Consider the following 22509-nt stretch of genomic DNA (forward strand, 5'->3'; position numbering starts at 1 on the left):
GGTCCGGAACTTTTATCAGGTCAAACATTTACTGCTTTCAATGAAACTGTCAAATATTTTACTTGCAAGTCCACATGCCTCTGAATAAGTATCTGGAAAATGGAAATGTCTCCAGATATTGCCACTATATAAACTGTATATTTTACCTGATATTCCCTTCTTTGATTTTCTGCAGACCATTGTCAGGCCAATGACATGTATATTAGTCAGCTGAAAGAAGTTTTTGCCACTAGTGTTCCAAGTCGAATTGCTGCTTTCTTTGGTGAGCCTATACAGGTATGCCGTCACTTACTACAAAACAAATAATTGTGTTGCTGATTTATTGTGTTTGCTGATAATTGTGTTGCTGATTTATTGTGTTTGCTGATAATTGTGTTGCTGATTTATATGAAAAGTTTGCTACATTAATAACGTAAGAGGAAAGCTGGTATCATAATATTATAGCTATGATGATTCTGTCATAGGCACACTGGGAGACGACCATTGTGGTTAAATTAATTTGGCTTTTACATGATGATGTCCCATACCACTACAGTTGGGCACACTTTCGTGCCACTTAAATCCCAATCTGCCCTCTCGTATTCTGCAGGCCTGTCGCTAGAAGGCAAGCAAACCAAGCAATTGCTTGGGGCCCCGAGCTGGCCAGTGGCCCCAATACAACGACTGGTTAAGAATAAAATGCAACGACAAACTGTGAGCGCCCCTTTGATAGTCAATGCAGTAAAGTGCAACGACACTGTTACCGGTAATACCGGGATCCCCCTCAAGGGGGCCCCTCTCAGTAGTCGCTGACAGCAGCCAGCCAGCCAGGTTCGTGATCTCTGCTGCCGCGAAAATATAAAACCTCGGCAGTCATAATGAAGCGGAGTTATGCGTCCGGAAGCCAGAAAAGAAAGAAGAGAAAGGAAGAGGATGACAAGAAAAAACAAGATAGTGGTAAGTGATAAATTACACTGGATAAAATAGCTCTACTTGTCTTGTACAAATGGTGTAATGTCGCAGCAGGAAGGCTAGCCTAGCAAAAAATGTTTATGTTAACTACCTGCCTGATGGCCCATGCTGCTTACAAACTAGAACAGTTAGCGTTTTTTAAAGTTAACTTTTTTTCCCGAACGGACGGAATATGGTTACATACTGTAATATGTGTATTAACGGGATAAGGAAGCCGCAGATCTGTTCCAGAATCACACGTATTTAATGACATAACATTGCTATAGCTTTGTAATACGTTTTGATGAAAGTGGCATAGCTTCTCTGCTATACTAACTATTCGACCGTGATAATCTATTTACCAAATGGGGGTTAGGAAAACCACACGATAAATTCCGTGCATCAAAGCAGACTGGAACATTCATGTCTAGCAGTATTCATGCACGCCAGCTGTTTACTGTCTTTAAAGCACCATGTGCGTTTGTCTAATTCTCAAACAGCAGAATGCTTAAATGCTATGTTAAGCTACAAGTAGGCCTAGGTCAATGTATAACATTAGCTTGGGATGTTTTTACAGTAAGCATTGGTAGTTGTGAAAGCAGCTGCATCCCTTCTAAATATCAAAATATGGAAATGCTAACATATCTTTTCTTTCTCCCTCAAGGTGCTTTGCTTAAAATTCTCAGCCCTCAGGCTCTTCCTAAGGATACCTCCACTGATGAAGGTAGAGTGAATTTCTCTCACTGAGCTGAGCTGTTAATGACCTTTTCCAATATGCTAACAGTGAAATGGTCAAACGTACTTCACAGGTAATACCAGTACAGATTTTTTTTTTCAATTATTTTCCCAGGTACACCATCAACTCAGGGGCGGATTATGAACTTTCGGGCCCCTGGCCCAGATGTATTAAGGGCCCCCCACTTATTGTCGTATATGTGGGAGAGGGGGGGGGGGGGGATGGGGGTCCTCCCCCAGAACATTTTTAATTTGTTTGATGTGATTTCCTGTATTCTGGTGCATTTTGGGGATGGCCAATACTAAATTCAATTAGATTCATAGCCTACGTCCTGATTTGTTCATATTGAGGCAATGATTCCATGCAAAGGCTTGGGCTTCAGGGCCCCCTGACCCCTTGGGCCCCTGGGCCCCTGGGCCTGGGCCCGGTAGGCCCGTGCAGTAATCCATCCCTGCATCAACTTCATCCTCCATTCATGAGGAAGAAGCTGACATTGGATTTTATGGTACGGTGGTGTTTTTGCAAATGTTCAAATGTTCAAAATGTTCAAAACTAATGCACAGTATATATATGCAACAGCAGTATTTGCACTGTCAACATTTTTTATTTACATACTGTAAAGTGTGGGTGAACTTAAATTGTATGGCTATGCTGTGGTTCCGGTAGGCTTTGCGTGCGGGGGGGGGGGGGGGGGGCAACACACACAACAGAAGCCACAAACACAAAGAATATGCAACAAGACCCACAGGGTGAAGCCACAAACACAAAGAATATGCAACAAGACCCCGTAACACCCCCACCACCAAAAATCAACATCTAATGTTGATCACATTCAACTGGTTAGGGAGTGAGGCAGAGTCCACCTGCACAAGTACTAGATCCCCAATGATGTTTAAAGGGGAGATGTTAGACCTAACCCACATCCATATGGTGACAGCAGTCATCAGCACAGGAGGGAGTATCTCAGGAGAGAGCTGGAAAAGACACACTCAACCTCTGTACATCCTTAACACACAAAGCAGACAAATGAGACAAACACTTTTCAACTCTTGCAGAAATCTCAGAATTCTTAAGATTCTGGCAAAAGACAGGCACAGGACAATCAGCAGTCTTCTTCCTCATAGGGATTTTTCTTGCGAGATCTCAGAGACTTATTGGCTACACCTCCCATCCCAGAAACTCTGGCGTGGCAACAAGCCAAAGTGGGGTCAGTTACCTGCGCAAGCCTGATCTGATTTCTGTCTATAGACAACGACGAATGAACTTCAGCACCACCGGACATGGACAGCGACCGAGGTTAGCGCGAGGTGACACAGACTGATAATTAGTAGACTTTAAAATGTTCTAACTAGGGACAACTTTTCCACCAGCTAAATCGTTACCCAAGATAAAGGTTACCTCTTCCATAGGCGACTTCCACGAACCCAGAAACCAAATCATATTTAAGGTGCACTGTGTGTATTGGAACTTTTAAAAGTCCCATCTCAATGCCCTGAAATAGCACATCAGTGCTACAGTACGTTTCTTCAGAGAATGGCAAAACAGAAGCAACAATAAAAGACTGGGCTGCACCGGTTATCAAAAGAATTTTGGTAGGGACACCATCCCTCTCACGCCCTGAGAGAGACACCATCCCCTCCAAAACAAACGGATCATAAACTGAGTCAAATCCCCTGTGTAAATGGTCTAAACTTAGAGTGCGCACCAAGCCAGCACTCTTCGAATTTTGTCGCTTCGGAGACTAATTCTTCCTTTCCAGGACCGGACATACTGCAATGAGGTGGCCAACCTCATGACAATAGCCTAATAACACTCACAAGATTCCACTTCCAAAGATGGCTTACTAAATTCTGAATTTCTCCAGCTCTGCTTCAGACTGGAAGGCCAAGCTGAAGAACGATGAGGAGGAGAAGAGAACTGAAACGAACATTTGTGCGCCAGCACAAATTCATCTGCACAGACAGCAGCCTGCGATAGCGTTGTTACTTTCTGATTGTTCAAATACATCGCTACTGCGTCTGGAATGCAACCTTTAAATTCTTCCAGCAAAATCAATTGACGAAGATGTTCTTTAGTGTGTGCACGTTGTGAAGTGCACCACCTGTCAAAAGCACTCTCTTTCTTTCTCGCAAACTCCACGAAGGTGAAGCTGTCGGACTTGCGAAGGCCACGAAATCTCTGACGGTAGGCTTCAGGAACCAACTCGTAAGCATTTAAAATTGCAGTTTTAACAGTGTCATAATCCGAACTTTGTTGCACGGTGAGGGCAGAATACACAGACTGTGCCTTGCCAGTCAAGACAGTTTGCAATAGCAACGTCCAGACTTCAGCAGGCCATCTCAACGTAATGGCAACCCTCTCGAAATGCGAAAAATATTTCTCAACCTCACGTTCGTTGAAGGGCGGAATCATCCGAGTGTTGCGACTAACATCGAACGGCTGAGCTGGGACAAATGGCAACGGAGGACCAGGAGCTAATGGAAGGACATTGTCGGGATTTCTCACGTTCGCGTTGGTATTCGCGTTGACGCTCACTCTCAGCCTCTTCGTGCTCTAATCTCTTCAAATCAAGCTCAAGCTGAACCTCTAATTTCTTCATTTCAATTTCTTTGTCCAATTCTTTCTCTCTAACTACTCGATTTTCTCTTTCAGCACGTATTCGTGACGCTTCCAACTGTAATTTGCGCTCCTCGAATGAGTACTCATTTTAAGCTCCCGATCGGAAACATTGCTCGCTGATGATAAAACAGGAGAAACAGGGCCTTCTCTAGGCAGAATATTTTTAGCTACTAGACCTAAAATCACAGCTTTATACAACAGCTCTTTAAGCTTCTTGTCCTCAGACATAATAGTAATGGAGAAATGCTCTGCAATTTTCTCTAACTGGTCTTTAGTGCAACCAGACAGAAGTTCCTCGGAAGGACTTTTAATAAATTCTTCCACCACAGACATTGTCACTAACACCGAATAAAACAAAATTTTAACTGCCACGAATTAAACTAAAGTGGACTAGTCTGAGGTAGGTCAAAATTTACCAAAATCACGACCAGCAATTTCATTCGTCCACAATCAAAAACGGAGTATCTAACTTCTACCCCCTCCAACCCAAAAATGAATGCTCGGACCAACAGCTCGGAAAAAGTCTCAAAAGCCACGAAAAAAAGTCTTCAAACATTTGCCACTTACTGCCACGAACAAAAAACAAAGGCACTTGGCTACGAAGCTGCCACCAGATGCACACAAGCGAAAAAAAAAAAACGAACTTCATACGATGACAAAAACTCTCTATGTTTCTAATGTTAGTCGTGTTAGTCTGCCCATCTATAAGTGCTCAATTATTTAACAAAGCATCGCTCTAACCAATAACCCAGACTGGGCGAAGCTCTGGACCCAAATACCCAAACTAAAAATAAACATATATTCAAAGCGTACCAATTGGAGGTTCGCAATGAACCTCCCCCCGGGGTTGCTTCACAAAACCACCACCAAATCAAAAAATAATCAAAACACTAACTCACCAGAACCTCTTGGTCATAAGCGCGCTTCCTAAAAAAAAAGACCGTTACAAAATACAAAACAATACGACGGCACAACTAAAGCGATACAAAAGCGATACAAATTGGCTGCTCCCCAATATGTTACTGAAGGGGGAAAATTTAGGCCCCAATTTGCTAAAACTGGGAACAAAAAGAACCGGATGAGCCCCCATTTGTTACATCCCGGTCTAGGGCTTGTGGGACATAACAAAAACGGGCAGACACAAAACGTAAAAATATTGTGTATTTATTAATAAAAAAAAAACAGTATGGAAAAACAGTCTATAAGCCACTACGAAAAACAAGGCCTACAAAGTAGGCCTCTGCAGCCAGGCGCTCACTCCTGGTCTCTCACCCCAGGGAGTGGAAAAATGACGGTGGTTGCAAGGCCCGAGGCTGGCCCTAGTGGCAGCGAAGTGCGGCAGCGACGGTGGCAACGAAAATGATCCCCAAAGCGAGCAAGAGTGAGCGAGCTCTGAATGGCATTAGTGATGGGACATTCAACACTGAGGCACCGAAGCTTGTATCACTCCCGTGAAGCAAATTGTTTCGACGCTAACCTCGGTCGCTGTCCATGTCCGGTGGTGCTGAAGTTCATTCGTCGTTGTTTTTTGTGTTGGAGCTTGTATCAAATTGGAATAAGCATGTGACTGGTGACGTCCGAAGCTTCAAACGTCACCGAAGGGTTTTGCTGGATTCGAAAGTTTGCTGCTGCGCTGATACCCAACAGGAGCAACACTGCTTCTCTGTAGCCTACTTAGTTACTCAGCAATCATTGTTGCTGAAGAACTTTTTAAAGTTTTGAAGTCAAATTTCAAATATTTTGTTATTTTTTATATTTTGTTATTGCATAAGCCTAATAAAAATTCCTTGTAAAGTGACTCACAGGGATTGAACCCACATCGCCAGATCTATCGTCCTCGTCGTTACCTCTACTCTATCGTAGGCATACGGCAAGAATGGATGTTCACGAACTATTTATTTCTAACAATAACGACCTATTTCTAACAATAACGACCTATTTCTAACAATAACGGCCTGTTTAGTTCTAAAACACACTACCTAAATAATGCCTCTTGGTTATGAGTAGGCTATGACAGTTTATTGGATAAGGCCTAGGTGCACTTTATTTGATATTGCCACATAGCAGACGGCTGCATTTCTTGCTGCAGTTTGTTAAAACCAACTGAACACACGTAAATTCAAACGCTGAACACACTAGGCTATATTCAAACATTATACCCTAGTTCTAATTAATTTATTTAATTTTCAGTCATCTCATGCCATGTGTCCATTCTGTCCCTCATGTTCATGTTGTAAGCTTTGTTTGGGTGTGTCGAATTTATAGCCGCTGTCATTTCTGCTGACCACCAGATGTCAGTGTGTTGTCTTTGATGCTTTGATGCTTCGGATCATTTTGCGATACAATCAGGAAGAAGCTTCAAAAGCTTCACAAGGCTTCGTTCGCCATTACTAAATGACGTCAGCCACTTTTAAAGGGACGGGCTATCCTGACGTCCAATGGGTTCACACCACCACTCAGCTGCACCAATCTGCCTGCAAGACACACAACAGAAGCCACAAACACAAAGAATATGCAACAAGACCCACAGGGTCGTAACAAGGGTACCAAATCAATGTTGTGTCCCCATGAGAGCAGAAAAATGCATACTACAGGGATCTTCAAATCATTGTAATGTTATAAGCCATGAGCTTCATGTAAATTAACAATAAACACACTGGTCAATAAGTTGTTCAGAACACAAAGATGGAAGAAAGGCTTAGCTTTAGCCTACCCATCTTGAGGTCTCTATAGGAGTTATCATAACAGTAGGCCCTGAGGCCATAAGAGCAAGTGTTACAGATGACACACGTGCAGTGATGCTTATGTTGCATGTAACATCAGAACACCAGGGCCGTTTCAAGGAATTTGGGGGCCCCAAGCAAAATGGACATGGAACCACAGCATAGCCATACAATTTAAGTTCAACCATAAATAAAAAATGTTGACAGTGCAAATACTGCTGTTGCATATATATACTGTGCATTATTGCACATTTGAACATTTGACACCACCGTACCATAAAATCCAATGTCAGCTTCTTCCTCATGAATGGAGGATGAAGTTGATGGTGTACCTGGGAAAATAATTGAAAAAAAAATCTGAAATTACCTGTGAAGTACGTTTGACCATTTCACTTTTAGCATATTGGAAAAGGTCATTAACAGCTCAGCTCAGTGAAAGAAATTCACTCTACCTTCATCAGTGGAGGTATCCTTAGGAAGGGCCTGATGGCTGAGAAATTTAAGCAAAGCACCTTGAGGGAGAAAGAAAAGATATGTTAGCATTTCCATATTTTGATATTTAGAAGGGATGCAGCTGCTTTCACAACTACCAATGCTTACTGTAAAAACATCCCATGTTATACATTGACCTAGGCCTACTTGTAGCTTAACATAGCATTTAAGCATTCTGCTGTTTGAGAATTAGACAGACGCACCTGGTGCTTTAAAGACAGTAAACAGCTGGCGTGCATGAATACTGCTAGACATGAATGTTCCAGTCTGCTTTGATGCACGGAATTTATCGTGTGGTTTTCCTAACCCCCATTTGGTAAATAGATTATCACGGTCGAATAGTTAGTATAGCAGAGAAGCTATGCCACTTCCATCAAAACCTATTACAAAGCTATAGCAATGTTATGTCATTAAATACGATAAACAGTGATCATGGGCGTAGATTTAGGGTGGGACGCTAAGGACTAGTCCTAATCAATATTTTAAGATGACAAAATTGTCCCCACCAATATTTTAGCGAATTTATTTGTGCTGCTGATCATTCCGACAGCCAGCAAAACAGTAGGCCTACAAGAAACGTTATCATGATTTACTGAAAAACAGAGGGGGGGGGGGGGAAGGGTTATCTGACATGCACGCTAATGTAGGCCTTCATGCACAGAGAGTGACAAAGCACAGGCTACTGTACTTGTTTGCACAGGCAGTCAAGCGAACGGGTGTGTCAACGGTAAGTTAGGGCTGTCTGCCAATACATAGCCTATCCCAAAAAAGGCCAGAGTAAAACATTGTGATATTCCCTTTGCCCTTCAGCATGTACATGTTTGCCCCTTTTTGTGGTTTGTAGATCACAGCTATGCCACCCAAAAATACGAAGCTTTTTCATTGCAGTCTAGGCAAAATAATTAGCCATACAAACTGGCAACTGGTGACCAGGCTTTCAAATGCGGATTTTACTGTGTAAAATAGCATTAGCTGTCAGGATATTACCCAGGATATTGTCACAGCTAACCTAGCTTCTGTAATGTTTCAACCAAAGTTAGGAGTCATGTTGAATAAGGGTGTACCGCACGGACAGTCACATATAGGCTATAAGTCACCATCACTAGGCTGTTAGGCAGGGTTCTCAAGTTTTGAGCTCAACTTGGAGTGAGATTTGAGATTTGGGCGGGCACTCACTCACTAAAATGTTTCGCTTGTGTGTAAAATTGAATAAAGTAAGTGCATTATTTACTAAGATGAGTGCACCATTTATTAAAATAAGTGCGTAAAACGTGCACACTATGTAGCAAAAGGTGTGCACACATGGGCGGATTATCAGATGTGAAATGGGCCCCCCAGGCACAAATGTGCACACTGCACAGATGTGAAATGGGCCCCCCACTTCAAAAGGTTGGTAACTCAGCTTTAGGTCTGGGTCTGGGGGCATGCTCCCCCTGAAGATTTTTTTTTTAAATAACCCCTTAAATAACTTCTGGTGAGATTTTTGGAAAGAAGCATTATCACTTTGAGACCTTGAATGTGTCATTGTATACATCCTATATCTTGTTTTTGTTTATTTTCCAAGACAGTCTGGGATTTGCACCCATCTAGCATAGCTTATGTCTCTTATGTCAGCCTTTATATCAAGAGGAAACCATTTGTGTTTTTATGTCACCAGGAAGCAATAACTTTTGATATTTAGGTGGGATAGATTGGAATTGTCAAATATAACTAGATGTACCGCATAGCGGTACAAAATATGACCGCCGCTCAGTCCTGTACATCCGTTCGCGAAAATAAATCACACTTCAATTTGTCACCATCTTTTACTCCATCCCCCACTCTTGAAACTTTTGTGTATGCTTGTTTGGCATGCCTGAGTGTGTGTGTGCGGCTGCACAGAAAGTAGCCTACTGGTGCTGAAAAGGTGAATAGATTGTAGACATTGTCTCTAAACAATCACAAGTAGGGCAGTTCATCCATTGCAACTGGATTGATGAAAGGTCACTTACACCTGTAGGCTACATTGTATTTGGGAAAAGCAAAAGGTATCAGCATAATGTTATTTATTTATTTATAAACAAAAACATCTCTGTCAGTTCCATGCCGTTTTCAACAGCTATCAAAAACAAAAGTCATTTTTGGATGGATGGATTTTTTGTGAATGTTTCTTCTTCTACATAAGATTTTAGTCATCTTTAGTTCATGTAATACTTTATTGTCAATGCACAAATTAAGTAACAGTAGTCTGAAACGTTATTGTTAATGCACAAATTAAGTAACAGTAGTCTGAAACGAAATGCTGTTTTACATCTAACCAGTGGTGCAAATAACTGACATGTCCAAATGGGCCTTGATGAAATGCGTCGCTAGACTGTTCATACACATTTTAACAGGTCAAAGTTGAAGAGCTGTTGTCCGTTATTGTTCGTGCAAATATTTCAATTCAATTTATTGTGCTTATATAGCGCCAAAACATTACACATGTATCATGGCGCTTTACAGAATGTAGGCAATCAGAGAAAAAAGAAAAGAGGGAGAAAAGAAAAGGAAGAAAGAAAGAAGGAAGGAAGGAAGGCCCATGGGTAACAGGGGCGAGGAAAAACTCCCTAGAATTGGAGATACATATAGGAAGAAACCTTGAGCAGATCCACGACTCAAGGGCCTGACCCATCTGCCTAGGGTCAATACGGATAGTAAGGTCTATAAACAATGACAAATGCATATGACAGTCAGGTGTGGAGAGAAGGACATGGTGTTTAAAGCACCTGAGGTGAAGGTTACAGAAGGTGGGATGATTACGTATGATAAAGCATAATCATGATTTAGTGAGAGAATGTGCAATAGTCCGGCGTCGGAATTGTCCAGGTCAGCAGACAGGCCAGAATCCGGGCAGAGTTGTCATAGGCAGGTGATGGGGCTGTACGGGCCAGGAATCCAGGTAGGGGGACAGTAATACAGCAGTCAAGGATGGGACTTCAGGTGGGATGGGTAAGAGGAGGGCCAGGCGCACGGATGGTTGATGACTGGTGATGATACAGTAAGGGAGAAGAAAGAGAAATGTAGAATGTGGTTAATGTCAAGAAGTGATCAGTAGTGCTATATATTGTTACAGTAAATCATAGTGAGAATGGGCAAGAGAGGGAGAGTTAAGAGAAAGATGGTAGGAGAGAGAGGAGAGGGGGTTGTTCGGCATGGCACATGAGAAGTCCATGACATCACTATGCTATAGCAGCATAACTAAGGCATGGTGAGGGGTAGTCAACACCAGCGCAGTGACCACCATCTCACGCGCGACTGGGGTGCCAGTCACACGAGGACTCAGGGTGGTCCATTCCAAAATCCCCGAGATGGGTGAAGTTCCACACCGCACCATACCTAACTATGGGAGGCAGTAAAGAGGTATGTTTTAAGTCTAGACTTAAAAATAGGGAGGGTGTCTGCTAATCGAATTGAGGAGGGTGCGCTGAGGGTGAATTGAGGAGGGTGCGCTGATTCATGTTCCCTTGAATTGTGTAACTGAGGTCCATGGCTAGTCTGGCTTTCACCAGACCAAGCTCAATCTTTTAAGAAATCAAAAAATAAATAGCGGGCAGATCAGGCTGGGTTCACCCAGCCTAGTCCACCCGATACTGTTTAATTTTCCGATTGAGATATCCACGCTCTGGCTATTCTAAATGCAAAAATGCATCAGGGAGTTATGACAAAACTAACAAACTAGATCCTAATAGAAAGCTGTTAGCTTCCCTAAGCTGCAGGTAGGCTTATGAGGTAGGCCTACAACATAAATTGTCAATAGGCTATGCTGGCGACACAAATAAAATCTCCTTTGGAAACCAATGGCTTACGCCTTACAGTATCAAGCGGACTTAAACTGCCATATCGTGGCAAAAAGTTGTAATAAAATTCACGCAGCTCCATGAGTCAAGGAAAGCGCGAATGAAGTAGCCACTAAATGGGACCCACTACACAGTAGCTTAAGGTGTGGGGGAGCGCGGGGCACAAAGTAACGCGGGGTTAAATGTAACACGGACTTTTTCCCTATTTGCAGGGGGTTGATCGAGGCATGGTATTTGTCATTTGATCACATTACTATGAGACAGTGTTCCACAAATTTTCAGTCAGTATAGACGTGTTTCCACGTAGATCTGCAGCAAAACACCTTTGAAGACATCAATGTAAATGTCTCCATTACTGAGTTGTGGGTGCAGCTCACTGACTCCAATCTTGTATCATCTTAATAACCGTCTTGTAGGCTAAAAATGAACACCGTTTTGAAACATGTAGCCAACTCATAGCAGGACCTAGCTTATCTTATAACAAACGTGACCCAGCGGGGTTAGTTGTAATGCGCTGTTACAACTAAGCCACTCATACTGTACAATGATGTTGCAATACAAAAATATGCGCGTATTAGTGTTAGTTTAGTTAGTTTTTGTGATGTTTTGCATTTTGCCTCATGTGTTTTCAGGTTTGAGGGCTTTTCTTGGCAGGATTGACCTTGGTTAGACTTTTTGCTTCCATTGGCGCATATTTCTCATGTTATTTCTCCGTATAGAAAATAAAGTCAATTTTCGACACACGTCTGTTGTTAGTTCATGACTTATGTATCATAAATAGTCAGATCCTATTCTATCATACACATTCAGATACATTTATTGAATTAATTTAATTAAAAACAGCCTTTGGGATGAGTGTTACAACTAACCCACATATGGGGCAGGTTGTAACATTTCACCTATCGCCACTCTCGGTGGAATTGTAAAACAACAGTAGCTCCTACAAACAAACTTCCAGTGCATATGTGTAACAGAGATATGTATGTTGCTTGTTAAAAAGTATAACTACTGAAACTCAAATGATTTTAGAATTATTTAGCCATAACCAAAAAGTGTTACTTTGTGCCCCGCGCTCCCCTGTTGCTAAAGCAGCCACAATGAAATGAAGGTGTCATTCGATACTTCACACACAAGTGCTTTTTAATTTCACAGACTACAACTACTGTACCAAGCTGGAATCAAAGCACATCGATCCCCCTCTCACACCCTGCACGCACTTAAAACAAAATAAACAGGCGTCTCAGTCTCACGCATGTAGCCTATAGGCAAAACTGTATCAGACCGGTGTACGTTGGTAAATCTTCCATTGCACAGAATGATTTTTGTAGCACGTGCAACAAATGACAGTCGAAAGATAAAAATTACAGTGCTGCTATCAATTTGCTTGGTATAACCGCATTTATAGTTTTCTACAAATGCAATCAATCAAATTGGCCTCCATCACTCAACCAACGCTAACGGTAACATTACCTAGGTCCTTATTGATATTATAAGATTAACGTACCTGCAGTAAAAACCAAGCATATCCGATAAACATCCTCAGATGTATTTCGGCTTCAAGAAGAAATGGAAATTACATTTCATGTGAACATCATCCTATCCTTATTAGACGTTCTCTGCGGTAAACTACACTCCTTGTATGAGGCGTCCATTGTTTTTCCAACCCACTTTTAACTTCCAACAAAATTACGTATCACTGCAACAATGTGCCATCTAGTGGACAAACGACTACTTATCGCCAATACTGGAAATGCAGCCATGATGATGATGATGAATATTTATTTTGGCTTTCTTTTAATCCTACTGAATTTGTAATTATGTATCGGCCTTTCTGATAGTATGTGGGTGCCTGTGTGTGTGTGCATGTGTATATGTGTGCACCGCCATCTACAGGCCAATGTACAGTCACTTAATGTACACATAACCTAATTTTTTTAGACCCCCCCCCCCCCATGGATGAAATTCTACGAAACTTGGCATACCCCCAGAGAATGCCAGGTCAATCATACACATACCATTGCAGTTCTGAACATCTTAACTGAAGATAGAGGCAATTAAAGCAGAATAATATTGCATTTTCATTTTTTACGGGGGGGGGGTGCAAATCACAAATGAGTGATTATGGGCCAGATTGATGTGGGCCCTTGAGACCAACATACCATACCATAAAAGATTCTTCATCCTCAGTGCCACGGTTCAGGTAGGGGCCCAGCGGGGGGGTGGCCCCTGGGGACGAAACGAAATTTTTCCGTAAAAGTCTAGTGGGGCTACATACCCAACCAAATTTCATGTGCCCCGGTGGTTCGGTGTCCCGGGTATCGTTGACCAAAAATTCAGGAAGTAGATGACGAGAAAAAAAGAAAAAAAAAAACTTTGACAATCCCTATATGACCGCTTCGCTAGCTTTGCTAGCGGCGGTCATAATAATCTTGACGGTGGGATATTCTATGGCTCACCAATTTACGAGATATATGTACTGAGTGAGACAAATATTTTATTTATTAGGCTAATTGTTTTTTTTTTTTCACTTGAGTAGCCTATTGCCACTGAACCATTGGATCAAGAATGCATGCCGAGACCAACTTTTTATTTTTTATAAGGACAGCAAGTTCATTATTTTGGGTTGCTATTACATTATGGTGGTTGGCAGCTCATTGTCTGCAGCAGTCCTGTATCTTTAGAAAAAAAATAATATATGTAGTAGCCTATACTCGCTCAAACACTCATTGATAATAAGCTAATTTTATTCATTGTTAACATGGTCCATGGAGGCTCAGACGGGTGAAAAAAGTAGCCTACATAGCATAACAACATCCACATGCAATAATACAACGACAACGTCTACAATGACCTATTCATTTGGACAACTTGATACAGCCCTATACAGGCTAAAGTTACCTTTAGTTTTGTTCTAGCGTAACGTGACGTCTGGCTTTAGTGCAGTCTAACGTTCTGACAAGCACACCAATTGCCTACCTTGTTCTTGTCTATCTGGAATAACTCCTAGCGTTGCTGCCTCCATCCTTTCTGTTTTCGTTGTTTAAAACTTGTGATATCCATGATGAGTAGTAATATCCATGATGAGTATTGAGTTCGTGAATTAGCTCAACATTGTGTGCTGATAACCATATATAGATAGCCAGTAAAAGAAAACAACAAGTAGCCTATTGCGTGCCTGCGTGCGTATTCTCTCTCCTGCTCAAACAAAATGTGTTCACTAACTTTACGTAATAGAAAATGGTAAATAGCCTAATGGCATGCAGCTAATGGCATACTGTGCATAGTTGGGAAGGTATGGTAGGCCAATTTGGTGTGAATACACACACACACAAGGGAAATTTTCTCTCGCTGTTGAGTAGCCTGATAGTACGCACAGTGCGTACGGACGTACAGGCGCGCCTGGTGATAGGTCGTATAAAATGAACGTTGCTGATGTCTGGGTTACACAAAGCTACAACGACACTTCATTATGTTTTCTTAATGACCGACAGTTTAGTTTAGTAAAGTAACAATCAGTAACAATCCATGCTATGTCTGAGAGGCAATCCGAGATCCGTACTGAAACCAAGGGGTCATCAGGTAGAAAGGATAGATAGAGCTGTGTGTCGTCTGCATAGCAGTGGTATGAGAAGCCATGCGAACGGATAATCTGTCCCAAGGAGGTGGTGTAGATAGCAAAGAGAAGGGGGCCCAGCACTGAGCCCTGGGGGACCTCTGTGGTGGGATGGTGAGGTGCAGATAGCTGACCAAGCCATGATACTTTAAACGAGCGTCCTGTGAGGTCAGGAGAGAGCAGAACTGGAGATTCCCATGTTAGCGAGTAGAGAGAAGGATGCGGTGATTAACCGTGTCAAAGGCAGCCGATAGCCAATATCAATATGATGTAATCAAATTACTAAATATGTTTAGCTATTAATAATCATGCAGATCATAAAATACTATAATTATCAATATACATTTATAGTTTATATGAATTCCAAAATATGAAAAAGAAACCTATGACAACCATCACTTTCTATGTGTGTGTGTGTGGAGGGTCAATTAAATTCTATGATTGCCACTGATGTAAATGATCTCACAAACCAAATCAAATTTTAAAAAAATTGCAATAGTATCGAAATCGAGATTCTTCACTTGCTATTGGTATTGAAACAATAATGTTGGTATCGTGACAACAGGAGTTGTGGATGTGTCCCCACCAAAGCTGAGACCAAACCTACGCCCTTGACAGTGATTCTGGAACAGATCTGCGTCTTCCTTATCCCGTTAATACACATATTACAGTACTGTATGTAACCATATTCTGTCCGTTCGAAAAAAACACTGTTCTAGTTTGTTACAAGCAGCATGGGCTGTCAGGCAGGTAGTTAACATAAACATTTTTTGCTAGGCTAGCCTTCCTGCTGCGACATTACACCATTTGTACAAGACAAGTAGAGTTATTTTATCCAGTGTAATTTATCACTTACCACTATCTTGTTTTTTCTTGTCATCCTCTTCCTTTCTCTTCTTTCTTTTCTGGCTTCCGGACGCATAACTCCGCTTCATTACGACTGCCGAGGTTTTATATTTTCGCGGCAGCAGAGATCACAAACCTGGCTGGCTGGCTGCTGTCAGTGACTACTGAGAGGGGCCCCCTTGAGGGGGATCCCGGTATTACCGGTAACAGTGTCGTTGCACTTTACTGCATTGACTATCAAAGGGGCGCTCACAGTTTGTCGTTGCATTTTATTCTTAACCAGTCGTTGTCTTGGGGCCCCTGGCGAGCTCGGGGCCCCAAGCAATTGCTTGGTTTGCTTGCCTTCTAGCGACAGGCCTGTGTGAACCCATTGGACGTCAGGATAGCCCGTCCCTTTAAAGGGAAACTTGGCAGGATTTCCCCCTCTGCTGGAGAAATTGTGCATTATGCTATTTCAAACTGTGGGAAAAGGTAACAATAAAGCACATGGATTTGTTTACAAGCTAGCGAACGGTTAGCATAAGTTTGGCAGAACTATGTGGATGTTACAAGGTAAGAAACACGATTTAAAACGAGTTTCTTGTTTCTCACTTCTCTTTCCGGGACGGTAAGTCTCAATGTTGCAAGGTTGGTTTTCCGCCTGGGGACGCTAGGCGCAGCGGGGAAAGTCACCATTTTCACCGGAACAGGTCATTTAACCATCCGAATGATTTCTAAACGGGTTTATTACGTTGAAATAGTTGCCAAGTTCCCCTTTAAAAGTGGCTGACGTCATTCAGCTCTTGCTCGCTCGCTCTTGCCGCACTTCGCTGCCACTAGGGCCAGCCTCGGGCCTTTCCCGTGTAACCACCGTAATTTTTCCACTCCCTGGGGTGAGAGACCAGGAGTGAGCGCCTGGCTGCAGAGGCCTACTTTGTAGGCCTTGTTTTTCGTAGTGGCTTATAGACTGTTTTTCCATACTTTTTTTTTGGATTAATAAATACACAATATTTGTACGTTTTGTGTCTGCCCGTTTTTGTTATGTCCCACAAGCCCTAGACCGGGATGTAACACCCTGCGGTGCATTTATGAATTGTACGCTGTGGTAATGAACCCTTTGGTAATAATATATTTGTCACAGGGTGTGGGCGGGTCTGTTCAGTACCCTAAGGACTATTTGAAAGAGGCCTACAAGCTTGTGCGTGAACGAGGAGGCGTCTGCATTGCAGATGAGGTAGGTTTCTTTATGTTCATAGTTTTAGTAATTAGACTAAATACAATTTAACAGAATAACAACAATAAGTATAAATATATACAAACCATGACTCTGTCCTTAGTAGTACAAGGTTATTTTGTATTTATGGGGAGGGGTAGCCTGACGAGCCAGACCCACATTAAAATGTAGGGTCTGGGCACTCACCGTTCGCAGTGCATAGTCCGAGGGGCGGGATAATCAGTTGTCTTTCAAATTCCCTCTGCACGCAATAGGACAGCGGCAGTGCTATGAGTCCCATGCGTTTCCCACCAGCGGAGCTAGTTGGCTAGTTCAAACGTTTGCCAACTTAATAAAAGCTTAACTCGTGTCACACTGTTCGCCAACAGCAACATATATCTTATTTGTTTTCAAGTAGCAGGGAATTCAAGCCAAACCGTTGCAACTCTGCCATCAATCATTATGTTAAACCCACCTAACGACTCTATACACGATTTCATTGGCCTGATTGAGTTTCGATTTCTGGAGCTCACAAGCCAACGGAGTGTTGCTAGACTAGCCCTGGCAGCAAATGTAATTTGCTGCCGCTAGGGGCGCGTCTAGATTTCTAGGCTAGGGCAGGGGTAGTCTGGGGAGGTATATATTTTATCTTTATTTTATCTTCTTATTTATTCACATTTTAAACTTTTATTCTATAACTTATTATTACACTAGTATGTGATAGCGCAGTTGGAGTGGAGTCAGGAGTTCATTTCACTGCTTGTTGTAGGCCTATCACTATGCATGTGACAAATAAAGAAACTTGAAAGAAACTTTTTGAAGATCCCTGAACTATTGCTAGAATGAAGAGCATTAGGTAAATCATTCCTCCAACAAGCAATCTCAGAAGAGGTTTGACTGTGACCTTTTAGTGCTGATGGAAGGCCCACATGCAGATGCTTATCAGAGGAGGGCCCACATAGCAGACACTTCTTTATAGTATGTTCCTGCATACTGTACATGCATATCTGTAGGTCTTCATTCAGACTTTTCATGTACTTGTTGACACATATTCCTGAAAATCAGAACTATTACAAAACCATGTTAATATTTGATACAAACAGTATACTGCCTTTTTGTTCTACTGTGTCATTGGTTAACATGGCCGTTATATATTGAGTGTTATTTTCACTACCATTCAAAAGTTTGGGGTCACTTAGAAATGTCCTTGTTTTCATCATTAATGTTGGAAAGTATACAGTATACAGAAGTATACAGAAAGTATACAGATGCCCATTATCAGCAACCATTCATCCAATGTTCCAAAGGCACATTCTGTTTACTAATCTGATATAATTTTAAAAGGCTAACTGAGAAAACATTGGTCTATAATGGAGTGGAAAGAAAGTGACCCCAAACTTTTGAACGATAGTGTACATTTGTTCGATTTTCCATTGTTCAAAGTGTACGCATTCTTTGTAGGCTCAGATAGTCCTGTGTGTGTCCCTCAGAACGAGGAAAACGTTATTTTGTTTTTTTCTCCCAACCCCTGACCGTCAGGTCCAGACTGGGTTTGGACGTACAGGAAGCCACTACTGGGGATTCCAAGGTCATGGTGTTATTCCAGATATGGTTACCATGGCAAAGGGCATAGGTAATGGATTTCCAATGGGGGCAGTTGTCACAACTCCAGGCAAGCCTTCAATTTAAGGATGTTTCTTTTCATGAAACAACATCTGCTGTAATTTGTTTTATTTTCTCACGGTGGTATACTAAATTGTAAGAAATACATACCTAACTTACGCAGCACTTGTCAAACATGGAAACATCTCTACCCTTTATAATCCACTCTGCAGTCCACTCATTTGATGAAACGTAATCAAAGGCAAATGCTACAATTTAAGTATTAATCACATTCCTCTCATTATTGCAAACAGATGTTTGCACCTCATCAGCTACTCAGGGGATTGATGAGCAAGGACATACCGGCAGGGGAGGAGGAGGGAGAGAATAGACAAAAGCAAGAGATATTTTGAAGGTCTTAACTGGAAGGACACTGTCGATAAGGAATTAAATTGTAACTGCTGCTCAGTGAGACATGCTGGTGCCTACTCCTGTTTTGAGAGTGCTGCAAGTTTAGTCTAAAGAATACCCTGTCCGAATGGGTCTGCTGTATTCTCTTTTATGTCAGCCTGACCGTGTTCCCACTACTAAGTTGCACTTTCTTTTATTAAAAAAGATCAGGGTTTTTGGAAGTTGTACACTCAGGGCAGGCTTCCTTTGTCATTTTGTTGGTCTCTTAGATTTTCTAAGACTTTTTCCCTGAAGGAAGCCCATTTCAGCCTTTCCTGAGTGCCTTTGCCTCTGAGTCACTTTGCTCCTCTTCTTTTCAGAGATTGCCAGCTCATTTGGAAAAGGAGTTCACTTCAACACATTCGGTGGCAATCCAGTGGCATGTGCCATCGGCTCCTCAGTGCTTGATGTAAGTTCAGTGTTTAATGACATCTTTTCAACATTATCTCATTCTTTTCCTGAAAATGTAAGTTGTCATGAATATAATTATGTTCTTTTGAGATTCACAAAAAACATAACTAGTCTGTTTGTCTTTCTCAGACAATAGAGGAAGATGGAATCCAAAAGATAAGTGCTGTTGTTGGCACGTATCTGCTGGAAGAACTTGCAAAGCTGCGTGATAAGTATGAAATCATTGGTGATGTACGTGGCAAGGGACTCATGATTGGCATTGAGATGGTCAAAGACAAGGTAAGTGTAGTTCAACATGATTCCTTATGTTGCATATTATCAAAACAACGTAACAGACAAATGAAAGAACATTTAATTTACATTTACAGATGATGTAACTCTCTGAGCAAGTTTTAATGCCTGTGTGTCCTGTGATTTCCCAGAAAGGCACTTTTTGCAGTGTGGTAGATATTTTCACCTTAAATTGATTTTGTGCCCTGCTTGCTGCTGTTATAATACATGCCTATTTTATTTTCTACGTCATGCTTGATAGCTCTGTCAACCATATGGTTTGTTGGAAACAGGTGACTTTGGTATAGCAGTTGTCATAGGCCAAGGTTTAGGCATAGTTAAAGGAACCGTATGTAAGATTGTGGCCAAAACTGGTACTGCTATCACTTTCACATTACTGTAGAATGGTGTATCCCCTCCCCCTCCCTCCTGAATGGAAGAGCTGGCAACCCGGATGCCGAAACACTACTGACTTCGTGATTAGTAGATAGGTGGAGGGTGGCGCATCAGGCCAAAACACAACATGAGAACATCAACATCAGTTGAGGGCTGCAACCTTAACTTTTTAAATGACAATATCCTGGCCGGGCTACTGTTGTCAGTGATATAAGTATTTGAAATGAACATGATTTCTTAATGTCTAGTGGCATATCAGGGACATTTTATGATTAATTGAAATACATTTCTTACATACGGTTCCTTTAATGCCAGTGAGAGAGCGACCTTTCTGAACCTTCACTCATAACTCGCATGCAGTGCGTTTGGGTGTGCCTGTGTACCTGACAGAATGCGATTGGAGGCAAGTCATGGCAGCACTGTTACAGTTAAAGATTAACCACGATGGAAACAGCACCTCTGCACCTCCCATATGCAGGCCTCAACACGACCTCTATTTGCCCTCTGCTCACTCAGGCAAGCCGTGACCCTCTTCCCCCTGGTGACGTGGCTGAGATCTTTGAGGGCGTCAAAGATATGGGAGTTCTTATTGGGAAAGGAGGCGTGTATGGACAGGTAGGCTGGTTTTCAGCAGTAGCAGAGCTACCATTAAGCCGTCAGCATATCTACAAACTAGCACACCCAAAGGACCACCCATCTGGTCACCCAGCCATTCTCGCATGGTGCAGTCTGTATGCAATTCTTTAACCTATCAAACTGAAATAACCCTGCGTTGGAGATTAGCTAATGAGTATGCAACCCGTCTGTCTCTGGACACTAGTATTAATGCAGATATCAGCAGGGTTTTGCAGGTTGACAAATGTTGTGATTTAATGTATTGCATACTGTGGTGGAAGAGTGCTTGTGTGCAACAGACCATTCAGTCTCTCACAGCAGACCATTTCCCTACAGACCTTCAGGATCAAGCCCCCCATGTGCATCACAAAAGAGGATGCTGATTTCTTCCTAGCTGTTTTCAATCAGGCAGTGGTCAACTTCATGGAGAGGAGATGAATGCCCCAGTGAGACTGGAATGAGACCTGGTTTGGACACTGATTTCTCCAGCATAGATATGGTGTGGCATGGGATTACTGTTTATAAAGCTTGATGTGAAGTCCTAGCACAGCTGTAAGGTGCATGCTACACTACTGACCGGTGATTTGGTTTTAATGTCAGGGCAGAATATTTTAATTTCAGGATCCATGATGGAAATTAAATTTAGCCAGAATTTGTGACTTTCAGTAACAGACTTATACTACATACGCATCTACAGTCTGTATTCACCTGAAATCATATTTACATTTTTTTTTTATCTTTAAAATCAAAGATTGAATTCGATATTAGAAGAATATCCAGTCTCTTGGCTCACAGCAGAATATGCTCTTTAAACCTGGCACCAGAACACCCATCTCACAGGAAACACAATAACTAAGCTATTAATGTAAAGCAGTCCTAGGGTAAAGTTCATCAGCACAGTAGGCTGAGATTACAGTCCAGATTAAGCTATTTTCTGTTAGTCTCAATAGGAGCGAGGCTGTAGCATCTGCATCTGGAAGAGGTTACTACCCTTCCCCCTACCCCAACTCTTTAGATTGATTATCTTTCAACCAGCATCCAACACTAAAGTGCCTTTCATTTGGACTCTGCGGGTAGGTGGAAAACAATTAAACAAATGAATAATGAATGAATTAACCTAAAACACTAAACTGTTTTGAAAACCTTGATGCACTGTTTATTCAATAAACTGCCTGACATTGTTTTTTACAAAGGCATCCTATCTAACTATAAAACAAGGCATCTGTCTTTTGCATATCTCTTGAACTGTTCATCCAACTGACTGACTCCACATTTGGGTCTATTGCTGGGGTCCAGAGTGAGAGCTGTGCTGACTAATACGGTGATTGATTCTGTAAGCTGTGTGCCTACGTTTTATACTGCTGCTGCCGCCCAATAATTACAGCACCCTCTGCACTTATTGGCACACCTCTTAAAATTGACTAAAATGCGGTATAGACCCTTTCAAGAGAGTTCCATTATCAGCATCATAGGTGGCCCCACAAGGCTTCCGTTTTAACATTCCATATGTTATCTTAAAGGGACACCAGGCAAGCCTGATACTTTTTCTCTACGAAACTCCCCCTCACTCAGTCTGAAGCTCATTTCCTTTTCTTTGCGTCTTCCGTCAAGGGTTTTCACTGCTTCTTCGCCGGCTCTGCCATAATACACACGTTTGAAACAATCTCTAGCGTTTCATTAGCCTGCCTCTGTCCCTGAAGGACATTTACCCCTCCCACCTCACCCGCAAGGCGACCACAATTGTGAGTGATGCAAGTCACCCCGCTCACAATTTGTTTGATCTACTGCCCTCTGGG

The 22509-nt window shown here is 42.1% G+C and overlaps 1 protein-coding gene across 1 annotated transcript in view; it reads left to right on the forward strand.

The window, feature by feature from the left end:
• The window catches only part of agxt2 (alanine--glyoxylate aminotransferase 2), a 28661-nt gene extending 6760 nt beyond the window's left edge, over positions 1-21901 (forward strand). Inside the window, exons 8-14 of the mRNA XM_042059073.1 lie at positions 176-276; positions 16898-16990; positions 18509-18641; positions 19342-19430; positions 19562-19711; positions 20615-20713; positions 21050-21901. Of these exons, the coding sequence (XP_041915007.1) occupies positions 176-276; positions 16898-16990; positions 18509-18641; positions 19342-19430; positions 19562-19711; positions 20615-20713; positions 21050-21151 (767 nt within the window). The 3' untranslated portion in view covers positions 21152-21901. The remainder of the gene's footprint in view (positions 1-175; positions 277-16897; positions 16991-18508; positions 18642-19341; positions 19431-19561; positions 19712-20614; positions 20714-21049) is intronic.
• The last annotated feature ends 608 nt before the right edge of the window (positions 21902-22509 follow it).

The sequence above is a fragment of the Alosa sapidissima genome, chromosome 13 (assembly GCF_018492685.1).
Source record: "Alosa sapidissima isolate fAloSap1 chromosome 13, fAloSap1.pri, whole genome shotgun sequence".
Classification (NCBI taxonomy): domain Eukaryota; kingdom Metazoa; phylum Chordata; class Actinopteri; order Clupeiformes; family Clupeidae; genus Alosa; species Alosa sapidissima.